This window comes from Balaenoptera musculus, chromosome 15, assembly GCF_009873245.2.
Source record: "Balaenoptera musculus isolate JJ_BM4_2016_0621 chromosome 15, mBalMus1.pri.v3, whole genome shotgun sequence".
In the NCBI taxonomy this organism is placed as follows: domain Eukaryota; kingdom Metazoa; phylum Chordata; class Mammalia; order Artiodactyla; family Balaenopteridae; genus Balaenoptera; species Balaenoptera musculus.
The window spans coordinates 78,739,772-78,756,580 of NC_045799.1; the positions used below are offsets into that span (position 1 = coordinate 78,739,772).

Consider the following 16,809-nt stretch of genomic DNA (forward strand, 5'->3'; position numbering starts at 1 on the left):
ACCTTGTTCCTTGCAGGTTAAAAGAATGCTTTCATACATTTAAGTTCTTTAAACCTAACTCATAACCTGGGAATCAAGCCCCCACCAATAGAGGAACTTCAGAAATCTGTTTAGGATCACAGAGCTGGAAAATGCCAGAGCCGGAGTTCCACAGAAAGTGGTTTATTGCTTTTAGAACAAAATAAGATGCTCTCAGAACTTTTTTTAGTGAAGAAAATACTTTTAAAACTTTAAACCTTTTTAGAACTTTTCTAAAACACTTTTTGTCAGCTGATAAAGTAGGCACTTCAATATAGAAAACCCTCCAGAAGCAAGTGCCTGGGCTGGATGGCACAGCTCACAACTGTGTGGTCCCGAGCTGTCCCACTGGACGCGGCCGCCTGCTCAGAAGCGGGGCTTGCGCTTGCGGCCGGTGTACTGAGTGTCAGGTCGGACCTCTCTGTGCGAAGAAGTAACAGGGGCGGGAAGAACAGAACCGTCTCAGGAAAAACAACAAGAACCCCTGGGACCCCTGAGGTAGGTGAGCCCCGGGCCATGGGTGGGCAGACCCCCGCCCCCCCCCCCTCCGCCCCACCTGTACTCACTTGCCCTGCCGCCGGCGGCGCTCCTTCTTCTCCAGCACCCACTCTCGGCTCTTCCTCACCACCCCCCGCCTCGCCATCCTGTACGGGACCCTGTGCAGGAGACACAGCTGTGAGCAGACGGACAGAGTGGCCTGGCTGGCACCCAGGTTAATCCCAGCAGGTAAGCGTGGTGAGCTTCCCCCGAGTCAGGTGGCCTCAGATGCCCCCTCCACAACAGAAGTCCCCATTCTGGACACCCCCTTCCTGGTGACATCTGCTGGCGCCAGAGCGGTTGTTTAGGAGGAGGCAGGAGAGGTGGGGTCCCCCCCCTCGCTCGCAGGCATCCACGCGGTTGACCACGTGGTTAGGCATACATAAATACCTGCCTGTGGGGCAGGCAGAGGCCGAGCAACTTTTGGGGCTCACAAGAGCCGATCCAAGGAAAGCAGGCCCTAGTCTGGCTGAGGCCAGCACGCTTGGTATAGACCAAGTTGGGGCTCCCAGCAACTACAGGTGTCTGAGGCAGGAAAACAAGGCTGCCCTGCTTGTGGCAGCCCTGACAATGATCCTCAGGGGGTGATCTTGGCCTCCAGTCCTGGCTGAGGAGAAAAGGGACCTCCCACAGCTCTATGGGAGAGAGGCCCTGAGAACAGGGCAGCCTGGGCCCTCAAACCACATCCCCACCTGGCAGTTGGAATCCAACTGTTTTCAGCGTCGAACACACCACGGAGGCTGCTTGCCCTCTGAGTAACCATTCCCTGAGTACCTGCGTGCACGGCCCATGGATGTTCTACAGTGGCTGTGAACCAGCCCTGCCCCTAAAGAGTCCACGGCTGGGCTGTGGTAGCGACCACCCGCACGAGGCAAAGCAAGTGCAGAGAGACCAGGAGCTGCTAAGGCAGTGATGGGGAAAAGGAGAGGGCCACAGAGATAAGCTACTTCATGCAGAAGGTGGGCCAGTATTCCAGACAAGAAGCAATACATGAAAATGAGGCACAGGGAAAGGACTGAAGAGGAAGGTTAGGGAGCAGAAGAGCCCTGTTGCCTGGAGTCATTGAGTGTAAGGAGAGGAAGGGTCCAAGTGAGACTCTGAGGGTCAGCTGAGGATTGAGTCATCCTCGTAAGTTTCCTCCTTGCCTGAGGACCAGTGGAAGCCGGACTGCATGACACACCCTTCCGGCTGCTACTTCTCATCTGTTCTAACCTAATAATAAAAGTCAGATTAAAAAAAAACACCAACTCAGAATCCCACTTGGCTGGTCCAGTTCATGGAGGCGTGAACACCAACCAGCAAGGAGCATGCTCTCCCTCCAGGAAGCAGCGAGGCTTTCTACCAAAGGAGGAACACAACATGTCCTAGACTTTGGGGTGTGCAGAGATAGCAGTTCACGAAAGAAAGTTAAGAGGGCCTACAATGAGGGGGCAGGAGTCCGACGTGCCAGGTGCAAAGCAGGCTGCTGGAGATGCAGGACTAATCCCAGGAGCCTCTAAGGAAGGACAAGCTCTGGGGTAGCACAGTCTGGGGTAGCACAGGGGGCAAGATGTGAGCTGTGGGAGGGACGATGGGAAAGAGTCATCAGGGGAGACAAAGGGAGCAGTGAAGACGGTGAGCGACCCCGACCACAGGTGCCAAGAGGGAAGTGGAGTCCACAGTGCAAATGCTGGAAGGGACAGAGCCTTTGGAGAGAGCAGCTGACGAGTGGTAGGGTAGAGGCTGGGTGGCGAGGATTAAGGAATACATAGGTCAAGCAAAGTTGTTGGGGGGTGAGGGGAAGAAATTAGAGATAAGTTAGGTAAAGGTTTAAAATACTTTTCCTTGATTTACCTATTTATTTACAGTAAGTGGCCTGAATGTGATCAGACAGAAGTGACAGCACCGGGAGAAGCCCGATCAGCCTTACAGTAGACAAAGGCCTCCTCCCCGCCCTCCTCAAATCCGAGGACTTCAAGGGGAAGAGCCTGTAGGGAAATGAGGTCCGCGCCAGCCACTGTACCGAGTCCTGTACAGACATGCCCTCGACTCAACACACTGCCCGAGAGGGTGGCACATGCCCCCCAATTTTAAACAGACGAGAAATGGATGATCAGGTCCCACAACTTACCTAAGTTTACAGTTAGGACACGTCGTCTGTAGACACCAGTGTGAGGACAAGAGGGAGCCTAAGATGGACGGAGGGGAAGCAGGAGATGGGACCACTCCCTGAGAGCAAGCGATGGGCACCTTAGAGCAGAAACGGCTAGGAGAGCCCCCAAGTCCCCACGGGGAATGGGCTGAGGAAGCTAAGGGAGATGACCGCGGAGGGCCAATGGGTCAGAGGGCATCAATCCATGGTGGACACGAGGACCGCACTCATGATTTTCACCACCGGTGGGCCTTCCTAACTCATCCATTCTCGGCTTATTTTTCCTCTTAAATGTCTTAAGAGTCTGAAAACCTTTCACCCCTACCAATCAGAACTAAGAAATCACCTCCTTCTTTACTACCTTATAATCAATTGTTCCTTCAACAAATATTGAACACTTTTTGCTAACAAGACACTATTCTGGTGTCAGGGATACAGTGCAAGTCCCCACCAAGTTTTCATTCTAGTTGGGGACAGAAGTAATACCAAGTAAACGAATACTTAGGATTTAGAGCAGTGAAAGGCAGTAGGGAAAATAAAGGTAACGAGAACTCAACTGAAGATACTGAACAGAGAAATGGCAAGATATGATTTACATTTTTAAAAAATAAAAGATAAAGGGAAGTCTCCGTCTTGCTGCACAGCAAATGAATTCAAAGAGGCAAAGTCAGAAGGAGACAAGTGAGGTAGCTTTCAGTAATCTAGGCAGCAAACACAGACCAGGTAGGAGTGGGGAAAAGGGATGGAGTGACTAGATGTGAAATGTAAGGAAAACAGGAAGGGCTGAGAATGGAAAGAATGGAAAGAAGTTCGGGGATGAAGACCAAGAGCTCTGTTTTGTTCCAGTGACCTGTGGGAAGTCCAGGTATGGATATTTAGGAGGGGAGGTGGTTTGGAAAGCAGAAGTGGGACTGAGACCAAGGATAGAAACCTGGAGGTTCTGAACCTGTAGCTGGTGTCTAAGGCAGCAGCACAGAGAGAAAAGGGGTCCAGGGTGGGCCCCAGAGTGGACCGAGAAGGAACAGCCAGTGAGGTTAACAGAAAACCGGGACCGTGGGTGGGAGGCCAAGTGAGGAAAGCGTTAGGGGCGCGATCAGCTGCATCAGCTCCTAATGAGGGGGCAAGTTACAATGAAGATGGAGAAAGAAAGAAGACTGGGAAGTGACCATGGGTTTGGCGAGACAGCCTGGCGGTGGCCTTGATCAAGAGAGCAATTTGTGATGAGACAAGCGTGAGCCAGCGGAGAGGACTGAGAACGGCAGGGGAGGCAGTGTGAGGAGTTCGGTCACAAAGGGAAGCCGATGAACAGGGTGGCCGCCAGGAGCTGTTACGGGGTTAAGGGAGGACCCTTTCTGAAGACAGGAGAAATCGCACAGGATGTTTGTGTGCTGATGGGGATGACTCAGGAGGGTAAACATGAGGATGCGGGAGAGGAAAGGGAGCCACAGGGGCCAAGTGGGGATGGGGTCCGGGATGCAGGTGAAGGAGGCAGCCTTGGGAGGAGGGGACAGCCTGCTGGGTGTGGCAAGAGGGCAGGCAGAGAGGAAGGCTGCCCACAGACATCCGGAAGGGCTCCACTAGCTCAGCCAGAGGCAGGTGCAGGCACAGATCCGAAGGGTTCCCAGGTCCTATTTCCGCCTTGGTGTCTCTGCCACACCGGACCCTGACAGACTTGGTGAAAGCAGAGAGAAACGGAGGACTCTTGCTGCTGTGTCTAATGAACCTGGTGGCAGCAACCGCCTGCACCTTAGGCAGGGCTAAACAACAGCCTTACCTCTCAACCGTGAACGTGGACTCCCTGGCCTCCTCTTCCTCATTCTCTTCGCTCTGGGCCTGCAGGAACCAAAGTACTCTCAGATCACCCTGGAGATCTCTCAACCCACCTGCCCCACCCCAGAAGGCCTGGCACCCAGGCCTGAGCCCTTCTAACAGGCAGACGGCCCGGCCCCACAAGAAGGGAAGCCAGAAGAGATGGGCCTACAAACTCAAGGTCCCTCACCATTGGTATAAAGGTCGAAGGTCCAGAAAACAAACAGAGGTAGAACCTGAAACAAGAAAGTGGAGAGTGAGGGCTGGGCTCAGAAAGCCTCACAGAGCAAGACAAGTCCTCCCCCTCCCTGCCACAAACAGGTACAGACACAGCCAGGCCTCTTGCCTGCCCGGGGCCCCAGTGACCCAACCCAGCACTGCTCTGGTCCACGCATCAGTGGCCTGTGAGGGCCACACCGCCACCCTCCCTCCTGCAGCACGGCAGCACCCTGGCCCCCGGCACTCACTTCTTGGCTCTGGCGCTGTTGGGATAGTCCACCACCACACCACCAGTGAAGCCGGCCTTGGTGGCCTGGGTCGTGATCAGCTCCAACTGGGGAGAGAACAGCACGCAGTCAGGCGGGGCGGCTGGGGGAGCAGCAGCTTCCCGCCCCCTCCCCTGGCCCCCGTCCGGTCCCAGAATGGACCTTGTCTGGCAGAAGTGAGGGTCTTTATCAGACTATTCCCAATTCCGAGTCCCCGAAAGCCACGCAGAGAAGGTGCAGCCTAGAAGCAGCCATGGCAGAGACCTCCCTCGGGGGATTACAGGACGACCAAGTCCCCCTGATTCTCACTTTCTAGCCTAGGGACCCACCTCCCCACTCAAATCTCAGGAAATGAATGGCCACCAACTGCGAGGCAGACTCATTCACGACATCAGTGAGGGACAGCTCGCCACCTGTCCGTCAGAGTCGGTACCTCCTGCCCCTCGCTGCTCAGGCATCACACTCCACAGAACAGACAGCTGCTGATGTCCTCCCCCACCCCCAGCTATTTCTTCGCTTACGGAAATCAGTAATATCAGATGGTTTATCTGTCGAGAAGACAGACGTCCTACCCACCCCCCGCCACCGCCCCAGGTACCCCTCTTCCTTAGGACATTAGGTCATAAAATGTGCCAGCAGGGGCCACGGCGACCAATCTTGGGAGCTCAGCCCCTCCCTTCCCACCAAGCAGCCTAAGGTTGCTGGTTCTGTCACTTCCCAACAGCAGGAGGGCAGGTGGGTGAGGAGCAGGACAGTTTACCTATTCTGGGTCCCTCCCCGTTCCCTGCACCTCCACCAGCCCAGGGGTTCACCTGCTCTGAGTTCTCAGGGTACAGCTGCAGGACAGCCCGGGCTCCATGGACCTGCAACAGAAACATGGCTATCTTTCAAATATCCCATGGGGTCAGGACCCAGGCACTCCTCCTTTCCTTATTCACGAGATATTTATTGAGTTCCCATTATGTGCAAGGTATACTATTCTCAGGGCTGGGAAACAGCCATGGACAAAAGAGACAGCCTCTGCACTTCTGCAGCTCACGTTTTAGTGGGCGAGGTAGCTAATTTACAGTAGTGATTAAGCGCCAAAAAGAAAAATAACATAGGACAAGGGATGGTGCACGACAGAAACTACCAAGTTTACTTTTGGCTCAAGGAAGGCCTCTCTCTGAGGGACGATGGAGCAGAGACTGGAATGTAGTAGAGGGCTGGCTATTTAAATGTCTGAGGGAAGAGCATTTCAGCAGAGAGAAAACCAAACACAAAGGCCCCCAGAACTTCAGGGTTAACCCCAGGACCTGAGAGAAAGAGAAACCACATAACGAACAAGACCCAGCAGCTATCTGCCAGAACAACCCACTCTAAGAAAGCCAGCGGTGAGGTGAGGGGACTAAGGGGACCAAGAAACACCTGGATCCAAAAAAAAAAAAAAAAAGTGAAAGAACTCACTTTTAGGACTTAGAATCGCAGACTATCATCTAATCCTAGTAAACAGTAGAAATCAACACCATCACTTCTAAAGACAAGATAGGGAATTCCCTGGCAGTCCAGTGCTTAGGACTTGGCGCTTTCATTGCAGGAGCCTGAAGCCGAGGGGTGTGGCTCAAATAAATAAGTAAATAAACAAATAAATAAAGACAAGAAAAAAGCTAATAAAGGCTCTCTCAGTGGTAAATAACCACCCTGCTCCCCATCTGAGCATTGGCAGTAGGTGGAAGGCAAGGTGGGAGTCGGAGGATGTGAGCACTCTGGAAGGTGTCCTCTGTGTGGCCTCGAAATGCTGTCCCTGTCCTCACTCTGTGGAGTCCAGGCCCCCAAGCCAACTTCTGACTGATATTCAGCAGAGTGGACAGAGGAGTTGTGATCAGTCTCAGCTTCTGACATCAGTGTCTTTGCATTTCACTACAGTGTCAGCCCCCTGAGCTTTCCTTTTTTGGTGGCTGAAGACTTGGACCGAAGGAGCCAACAATGAGGTCCTGCCATCCCGTGGGGTCCCATCTAAATGGCATTCCCAGGGGGCACCTCCACTTCATCATGCTATCTGCAGGGCAAGGGAGGGACAGGCAGCCAGCCCGGTAAGGAGATCTCATACTCACCAGAACAGAGTAAAGAGAAGAAAAGAAGCAGTACAGGCGCTTGGCAGGAATGTCGGACTTCTTGTTAGCATTACAGAGCCACTGCACCGCAGAAATGCTGAAAGAGGAAGGGACCTAGTCAGCAAAGGGAGCGATACGCAGGTTCGATCTCCAGGCGAAACCCTCCTGCCCACGACTCTTTGTTGGCACGTGCAGGTCTACTCCAGGTCACTATTCTAAAACGCTGGACCAGGGCTTCCCTGGTGGCGCAGTGGTTGAGAATCTGCCTGCTAATGCAGGGGACACGGGTTCGGGCCCTGGGCTGGGAAGATCCCACATGCCACGGAGCAACTAGGCCCGTGAGCCACAACTACTGAGCCTGCGCGTCTGGAGCCTGTGCTCCGCAACGAGAGGCCGTGATAGTGAGAGGCCCGCGCACCGCGATGAAGAGTGGCCCCCGCTTGCCGCAACAATCAATCAATCAATCAATCAATCAATCAATAAAACGCTGGACCAAATAGGGTCTACAGAAGGTGAATGTGAACTTCTCGAGGCCAGTCCAAGAAAACATTTCCTCAACCTTGCTTCTGCACACATCTCAAGTTTAGCATTACTCAGCAGGTCAAGGCTCTTCCTGCCACCTACCCCTTCATTCCCTTCCTCCAATCAAGGGAAATATGCTTTGGACTTACACAAAGCCATTCGCTCTCCTCCTAAATCACTTCCTTCAACTGTACCTGCTAACTGTTTCCACAATCCCCACATTTAAAGCCTCAAGCAGCTAGTATGTCCTCCTTTCCAACATTCCCCTCCTCACTGCTGTGCACATACATCTACAGAACCCCAAACCCCGCTGGTGTGTCCGACCGCCTCTCCCAGCTTTTACGTTCCTCCACTACTCTCCTGGGTCGGCGCTCATTACCGCCTCCATTACTTTGACAACCTAACTTCTCTCTCCTCTCGCGTCTTCTCTCTTCTTTTAAATAATCCTCCTACAACACAGACCCGATCTCGTCACTCCCCAGCTCCCCATCAACTACTGAATAAAACCCAAACTTCTCAGGATGGAGTTAAAAGCCTCTAGGAACCGACCCCACACGATCTCATCTTCCGTAGAATTTCTCATTCCTCCCTACATCTATGAGACTCCTTTCCCCACCCACTTCTGTGCCTTTGCTCACACTGTTCCTTCACTCTGAAACCCTCTCCTTGACCATCCAAATTCCTCCCAACCTCAGGGCCCAGCCCCGGCCTCTCCTGCTTTCCTGTGCTCTTACTTCTCTTCCTAACTCTGGTGGGTCCCATGATTCCCTAGTGCACACCCCACACTGGGGCTCACGTTTAGTAACTTGGTCCACATCTTATAGCACCTAAAAAACCATGGAGAGTCTTAAAAACACGGACCTTTATTTCCACAAACAGCACAGCACCTCGGACAATTTCTTGCAGGTAACAAATGTTGAAAAGAAAAAGCCTGCCATACCACCCCTCCTCTTAAAAACAAACTAAAAATGACTATTTACTCCTGAAACATACAGTACCAAATTGCTGGCCTTTGGTTTTCTGCAGCTTAGAACATCTCACTTGATCATTACTAAAAAGCAATTGCTATCTTTTTTTTTTTTTTTTTTTTTTTTTTTTTTTTTTAAAGATTTATTGATTGATTGATTGCTATGTTGGGTCTTCGTTTCTGTGCTAGGGCTTTCTCTAGTTGCGGCAAGCAGGGGCCACTCTTCATCGCGGTGCGCGGGCCTCTCATTGTCGCGGCCTCTCTTGTTGCGGAGCACAGGCTTCAGACGCACAGGCTCAGTAGTCGTGGCTCACGGGCCTAGTTGCTCCGTGGCATGTGGGATCTTCCCAGACGAGGGCTCGAACCCGTGTTCCCTGCATTAGCAGGCAGATTCTCAACCACTGCGCCACCAGGGAAGCCCGCAATTGCTATCTTTGAAATGTTTTTTTTCCCCTCCTATTTGTTCCCACATGTAAGCTAATCCCATACCCTAAAAGAAAATCTTCAAATCCAGATTTGTACTCCTCACCCAGATTCCTACTGTGTATCGCTACAGCTCAGTCTATTATCACAGGAGGTCTTCCCCCAGCTAATGATTAAACTATGACTTCCTACCCTAGCCCCTACCTCCACTCCACCAACAAAACACTAAACCAAATACTAAACAGAACTTTCTACAGAAGACAAAGAACAACTTCACGTTTCTAACTGTAATTTCAGTGTTCTAAGATCTGTTATCAAAGTACTACGTACACATTCAAAACTTGAACCTGATGCCACAGAAAGGACTCCTAAGCCACCGAAGAGATCGGAGCAATTGGGGCCACTCTCCACTACAAAGTCCTTTGAAAAGAAGTCAACAAAATGGCTGCTGGGGCCAACAAGATGGCTCCTAGAGGCTCAGAAGACCACCCCCCCCACACACACCCCCACACACACAAAGCAGAGAAACCTATACCATGGTGCCTGAACCTGGCAGTGCAAGATAATCACAGGAGTAGTTTTGAAATACAAAACAATACATATTTTGGGGCCTTGCTCTGACCTTATACATCTGAAAATCCCGGGGATGTGTATTTTTAAGTATTCTGTGTGATTCTGCTGCACAGCCAGGTTTGGGAAGCACTGGCCTGCAGAGGACTAAAAGCAGGACCTGAAGACTCTCACCTGATACAACCATCAAAGGAGCCCGGTTTGAAGGGGATGCCCTGACCCATGTCCCCCAGAAGCAGGTCTCCCTCCGTGTCTCGGTCCAAGGCCGCATCTACATTGGAGAAGAGTAGGTGAGGAATCAGTCTGCATCACTGTTCCACACTCACGCAGGGGAGTCCACTCCCGTGCTAAATAGGACATACTTACCCAGCATGGCAGGGCTGATGTCAAGGCCCACCCAGTAGTGCCCCTCATCTGAGAGGTAATCTCCACTCAGCCCAGAACCACAGCTGGAAGGCACAGTCAAAAGGGGACTCAACAGTGTGAGTAGCAAAGACATCCCACCACCTACCTGGACTATCTGAACTGAGCCCCAGGATCTCACCCAATATCCAACAGGTAACAAGGCTGATCCTCAGGCAGACAAAGGAGCTCCAACGCTCGCCCAGCCATCTTGGTTTGGACATCAATCATCCGTGAGCTAAAAAGGCAGAAACACAAGCAAGTGGTAAAGGAGTTCTGGGCTAAAACCTCACCCAGACCAAGAAAAGCCGAAGAAAGAGAAAAAGGAACAATCATCCTGAGGTACCCTTTCCCGGTCAACAAACTCGACTACAACTACTTAAAAGTGACCCCAAAAGTCCATGTAATACAACGTTGTTATTTGGTTCTGACAAAATTAAAACTGTACTAGCTGCAGAGCTAATGTGAAGTTAACAAATCATTTATCTACTGACCAACCATTGGGTATTTTCAACTCTACCAGGCTTTGACACTGTATTACTTAAATACATGTTTTCTAGAAGAATTATCCACTGTAGCTACTCCCATATAGAAGAGTGAAGAAGACACAATAAAAATTATAGCAGTGCTGTCCATGAGAAACATAACGCAAGCCACTTGGGGCATTCTAGAAGCTACATTTAAAAAAAAATTAAATATGTAAAGTTAACTGTAGTAATAGTTAACCCAACATACTCAATATTACACTTCATTTAACCCAGTATACTCAAAACATCATTTCAATACATAACATAAAAAACAATAAAGCATTTTACATTTTCTTCATACCAAGTATAACAGATTAAATATGTTTCAATAGATAGCTGATGGCTACTGGTTACCATATTGAACAGAAGAGGTCTAGAGTGTATCTGGCTTTCCCAAGATCCAGGGAGAGTCACACGTACCAGTTTTCAAAATGCCTGAAACAGGGCTCTGCAACTGGAAAAAAGTTTCTATTTGCTACATAATGACAACTGATCAAAGAGTTTTTGCTGACTCTGTCTGATGCTCCAATTTGAACAAAAAAGAGAAAAAAGGTTATCTGCAGAACTTTCTTACAGAGTACTGTGTCGGAAAAAATAGGTTTGGAAGTCCTTGCTCTAGCCCTCATCTGTTAACTGACTTCATAATTATACAAAAAACTCTCCTCTACAAAATTCAGATACTCTACCAACAGCTGTCCTAAAGATTTACTGAGATAATGTAAACTGCGGCGTACAGTAAGCATTCCATGAATATTATTTCCTTCCCCCCAATAGGACTGATCCCTTACACATCTCCACTGCGTCCTACCTGTTTTATCACATGCTTAAAATAAGCTGTCGTATGAGAGAAAGTAGGCGTGATCCCTCCCATTCTGATGCTAAGGTTACTGAGACCCATCCGAAGGTTTAAAATTGACTCTTCCAGTGTCAAAAATGGGATTAACTCAGGTCTCTTCCTTCTCCCACCCCCAAATTCTGCGTGCTTTCCAAGCAACCTCCGCAATCAGGGCAACTTGCCGGTTCCCGACCCCCGACGCCTCGCAACATCCAGGCTCCCCTTACTTGCGCACGTATTTCCGGGCTTCATTCTTGTCGTAGAACTGCAGGGACGAGAAAAAAAAAAGGCGGGGGAGTCGGGGAAGAAATCAAGACGCGGAGACCCTAGGAGAGGAGAGAGAGGTGTCCGCGGAACACAGGCCTCACCAGCTCCGGAGGCCCGCTGTGCTCGGGTCGCTGCCCACGAGACGCCATCCCCACGCCTCAGCAACTAGTCTCATGCGATTTGCTCCGGGAGTCCGGCTTTTATGTCCTCGGCCTGGCGCCCGCCTCGTAATACGCATGCTCCACCCCTCTCCCCGCCTTCTCTTTTACTCGATTGGCTACAAGGGCCGACCGGATGCGAAAAACGCACGCCTCCCATTGGCCAGTTCATCTTGCACCGCCCGCCTGACTCATTCAAGATGGCAGCCCAGCGTGAGGTGAGGTGGTCGCGGCTATTATTGTGGAGGTTGTGGCAAGCCCGGGGGGTTCCACAAAACTTGGGATCGGGCCTGGGCGTAGAAGCGAGAACTTATTCCCGGAGCGACGGCCCGTACTCGCGCACGGCGCTCTATGAGCTGCTCGGCGTCGCCTCCACGGCCACGCAGGCTCAGATCAAGGCGGCTTACTACCGGCAGAGCTTCCTCTACCACCCGGACCGCAACGCCGGGAGCGCCGAGGCTGCCGAGCGCTTCACGCGCATCTCCCAGGCCTACGTGGTGCTGGGCAGTACCACCCTGCGTCGCAAGTATGACCGGGGCCTGCTCAGCGACGAGGACCTGCGCGGCCCCGGGGTCCGGCCCTCCAAGACGCCCGCCGCCGACCCCGACTCGCCCCGCACCCAGCCTCCCGCCTCTCGGACCCAGGGCCGCGGTCAGGCCTCATCGGGAGCCAACCGCACCATGTTCGACTTTGACGCCTTCTACCAGGCGCACTACGGCGAGCAGCTGGAGCGCGAGCGGCGCCTGAGGGCCCGGCGGGAGGCCCTTCGCAAGCAGCAGGAGGACCGGGCCAAGAAGGGCTTAGGCTGGGACGAGACCCGAGACACGGCTTTATTCTTGTTTCTGCTCACAGTCTTCATCATCATGGGCTTTCGTTTTTAATCGGAGAGCGGAGGGAAGGGGAGCAGCCGCGCCCCCACCCCCCCAAGAAAATGGCCTTTCCTGTCTTCTTGAACCCGTTGCCTCCATTGTCTACTGTTGTCTACCTCTGCTGGGGTCCGAAGGAACTGCTCTCCCCTTTCCTTTCCCCACCCGGCCAGCTTAGCCATTGACCTGCACATCCCTACCCCTCTGGTCCAGAAAAGGAGGCTTTTTGATGCCCAAGAAAAAGGCCCCCAGTGAGGAGTCCCGAAAGCCCGAGAGTGAGGGGTTTCCTGGAGGCCCTGGGGTGCCTGCTTCCAGATGTTGTCAATTTCTGGAACACTTGCTGTGGCTTTCCTGTAAAGCTCCGAGCAAGACTCGTCTGCTCCTGCCCCACGTGTGTAGCGTGGGGCTCCTCTGTAACCTTGAAACGTGCAATGTGACCAATTGTGACTGCCAAAAGAAAAATTCTGGGGTTATAAGAAACTTGTCTTTCTGTGAGCTCCCCAGGCCACAAGGTGAGACCCAGTGTAGGGTAAGGATGTGATCTGTGGGAACCTGGCCATTCTTTGGTGGTCAGACCCCACTCCGCCTTCTGTTGGTGATGAGTGTGAGTGGGAAAGAAAGCAAGGTCATGAGCCTAAGGAATGAGCCTTCCTGTGCCCATGCTTATCTAATGTATGACCTCGGAGAAGTTACTCTGTGGGCGTGATGGCAGAGGAGCAAATCGTTTGCTCTCTTTCGGTCTGTCACACTTGATTATCCACGTTCTAATAGGCTCAGTGATTAAAGTATGATGCCAGGGACTTCCGTGGCGGTCCAGTGGCTAAGACTCCGTGCTTCCACTGCAGGGGGCGCAGGTTCGATCCCTGGTTGGAGAACTAAGATCCCGCATGCTGCAGCAGCAGGGGGGGAAAAAAAACATATATATATATATATATATATATATATACACACACATATATATATATACACATATATATATATAGTGCCAGTAGAGTCAGGTTTGTCCTTGGGACCCTGTGCCTGGCACCTGGTCATCCCTTGACCAGCCAGCCCCATTGCTAACTGTGCAACTCCTCCCTTCCCAAAAATAGAGCAACAAACTGGGAGTTTGAGTCGCCTGAGTGTGGCCCAGCCTCCTGTTTCGCTGGCAGTGCTTATCGCAGGCCCTACAAGCCAAGTCCTTGAAACAGGGCTACTTGAAGCTGTGGGAATTGGGGGAGTTTGAGTAGACCGGATGCTGAGTGACAGGAGGCACAGGATGGAAGCACGCTTCCTTATTCAGAGCTGGCTGAGGGTTTTTTGGTTTTTGTTTCCTCTTTTCCTAATTGGTGCAGTGGGTTGTCACTTGGCTAGAGCTGTGGTAATCCAGTTCTCTTAACCATGAATCACTGCACGTGGGGTGTGGCTTAGCTGTGAGATGGTAGGTACTCAGGTATGTACTGTGGAGCGTAAAGCTGTGGGGTAGGAAAACCTTTGCAGGAGATCTTCTACAAGGGTAAGGGCCTAAGTAGGTTCTAAACAAAGCCAGAGGTGCTTTGCTATATTAACACCAATTCCTGCACTCCATCTTTTGTGGCGGTCCTTGGATAAATTGGGAGAAACCCATAGCTGGTGCTATTTGGTCTCTTGGGAACCATTCTGTTTTCTCTAGCCTTGGAGGTTGGGGGCAAACTCTTAGTCATGGCTTTGCAGTGACCATATGATTCAGTAGGAAAGATTTAAGCCTACTCTGGTTCAGACATGCTGGGCTCATGGAGCTTGGTTTGGGGGCAAGGGCATATGTACTTTAAAAAAGAACATTTAATGTTATTATGTTTCATATCTGGAAAACAAGAGGGAAAGTCTTTTCAAAACACAAACTACAGGAAGTGAAGCTTAGTAAAAGGTACAGAGGCTGGTGATTCTCAACCAAGGAGTTGGGGCATAACGGAGTGTCCTTGGGGCAAGATTCTATCAAAGTTTCAATCAGGTTGAGGTTGGGGTTCTTTTGGGTCTTGTTTGTAAAAGCACTAGTGGTCTGTGATAATCTGGGATCTTTCTCATGGGCTCTTTGACATAGATCTCTCAAGTTTGTTTTCTCTCAGTGAAGATCACAGCGAAGAACATTCCCTCAGACCCCAAAACGTGGAGGTAGACCCAGAAGGTTCGGAGTGGTGGGGTCCAGACTCTGTGAAACTTCTGGAACATTCCATGCAACTCCAAACAGGGTAGTCAATAAAATTTATTAATCATCCAACTCTAAGCCTCTCCTTAGGCCTAGAACTAGGCCCACTCTATTCTGTAGTGCCATCCTGCCTGCCTCTGGTTTTTTTAGGCCAGAGCTAAACTCTGAGAGACCCCACGCCCTACCATCCCTGAAACTCAATCTGGGCTCTTCATGGGAGGGGAGATGTGTGGGAGGCTTTTTGAAGGACCCTCCCCAGCTGGTTCCTGTTACATCATTTCTCCCTTTCTGGCCCCCCTGCAGTTGTCCTTTCTCAGCTTCTTACCTGCCCTGGGGAGGAGAGGCTAAACCAGGCCATGGACATTAGCCCCTGCCTTCTAGGGGCTGCTCCCCAGTTCCTGATAGAGGAGGAAGGCTGAGACATGGTCAGCTTCAGTCCCTTTTCTCCCTTTGGTCACAAACTGAAACAACTGTAAGTTTGGACCTAGGAAGAGGGGCCCAGCTTGCTCCATGCTGTGCTCGTTGGGTAAGGGGAGAAGAAGAGTACCAGGCTGAGTGAGCAGCACACACAGATCCTAAATGGGGAGACACGGACAAGAAGATAGGAATCAAAGGTGTACGTGTCTAGGCAATTGTGATATTATCTTTGGGCTTGATCAGGACTTCATTTTATTCCTCCTGAGCCGAACTGTTTTCCCCTCCATTGTCCTTTATTTATTGCTGGGTGAAAAGATCCTTTACACATCCCAGTGCTGAAGGAGTAAGATTTCTTGCTTCCTTCTGAGGTTCTGGCATTTCATTCACTGGGTGCACCTTGCCCTCTGTAATGGTCCTAGCATGAGCCAAGATGAATAAGAATAGCCTGCCTACCTTAGGCCAGTGAGTTGTCCGTTGGTCATTACTGACCATGTGTATATATCTCCATCCCTTATAGCCACAGCCTGAAGCTGAGACACCAAGGGTGGAGCCCAAGTGAGTGGCCACCACACCTGCTTATGGAAAATGGCGAGGAGTAGGGGTCTTGTCTCGGGCCTTTGGGCTTCCAGGAAGGTCACCAGATCCCATGAAGGGAGGCTGAGAGAAGGGACAGCTGGTAAGTAGCGGTGTTACTTCAGTCCACTCTCTGGAATTCAGTGCTCTCTCCTGGCCTTTGCCCTCTCAGTTCCTCAGCCCTGTGATGAGGTCACACACTGTCTCCTGCCTCTGAGCAGGACTGTAGAAGGCGTGCCTTGCCTGCCCTCAGCGGCTTGGCTCTCAGGCCAGGCTTGGAGCCCTGGGGGCCATCGGGTTTGTGCAAAGCAGCTGGGGTCCCTCTGTTAGTGTTTTAGGGTGATAGCAAGACCTGAGTCTGGACCTCATGAACTTGCATATGCTGGGGATTGCTAGGTGCTCTCATCCCCCAGAAGCAGAGAGCTCACCTTCACCATCTGTTGTAAGGTCATAGCGTCACTATGGATCTAGCCATCTCGCCACTGTCTCTTAAGGCTATACAAACCCGGGGCCCCGTCGCTAGTCTTGAGATGGGTTGGCCCTCCCATCCTGCCTCTGCCCTGTCAGTGTTCACATCCTCGGTCCTGGGAGGGGACTGCTGCTAGACAAAAGAAGGCCTGTTTCCGGAGGACGAAGAACTGACCGAGATTCGTGGTTCACAGGCCACAGCTGACCTGCACACAGCGTTTGGCTGCGGCTAGCACAGTGTCTTAACTTTAGGCAATATTCAAAACTTGGAAGACTTTGCATAAAAATCTAGATTTCTGACTTCTCTCAAAAAAATGAGAAAATGTGCCACCATTGAGCTTCCTCCCATACTTTCATGACCACTTGGGAGAAGCTGTAAGGTCTGCCTTTCAGATAGGACCTTGCTCCCCGGTCCGCTGCACTCTCACCAGCAGAGGGGATGTGTCAGAGGCCGTGATGCACACACTTGCACCATTTTGCTCTTAGTAGAGAAATCTGTCTCTCTACCCATGTCTATTAAGAGGAAAAACAAAATAAGGGTGGGGGGGGATCATGCATTTCCAGGAAAATGGGGGAG

General features: G+C 51.4%; 2 protein-coding genes and 1 non-coding gene across 3 annotated transcripts; 1 reads left to right on the forward strand and 2 right to left on the reverse strand.

Annotated features, from left to right (window-relative positions):
- Positions 1-146: 146 nt before the first annotated feature.
- BUD23 (BUD23 rRNA methyltransferase and ribosome maturation factor) lies at positions 147-11,804 on the reverse strand. Its single transcript, XM_036827404.1, has 12 exons — positions 11,688-11,804; positions 11,547-11,584; positions 10,100-10,195; positions 9,922-10,004; positions 9,730-9,826; positions 7,074-7,170; positions 5,793-5,843; positions 4,963-5,048; positions 4,686-4,731; positions 4,461-4,519; positions 585-674; positions 147-439 (listed from the first exon to the last, which is right to left on the reverse strand). Exons 1-12 carry the CDS (start codon positions 11,733-11,735, stop codon positions 385-387), a joined length of 846 nt encoding a protein of 281 aa, XP_036683299.1. The 5' UTR covers positions 11,736-11,804; the 3' UTR covers positions 147-384.
- On the reverse strand, positions 1,075-1,206 carry LOC118882121. Its single transcript, XR_005016676.1, has one exon.
- A 119-nt stretch (positions 11,805-11,923) lies between the features above and the next one.
- DNAJC30 (DnaJ heat shock protein family (Hsp40) member C30) lies at positions 11,924-13,429 on the forward strand. Its single transcript, XM_036827577.1, has one exon. It carries the CDS (start codon positions 11,945-11,947, stop codon positions 12,623-12,625), a length of 681 nt encoding a protein of 226 aa, XP_036683472.1. The 5' UTR covers positions 11,924-11,944; the 3' UTR covers positions 12,626-13,429.
- Positions 13,430-16,809: the final 3,380 nt, after the last annotated feature.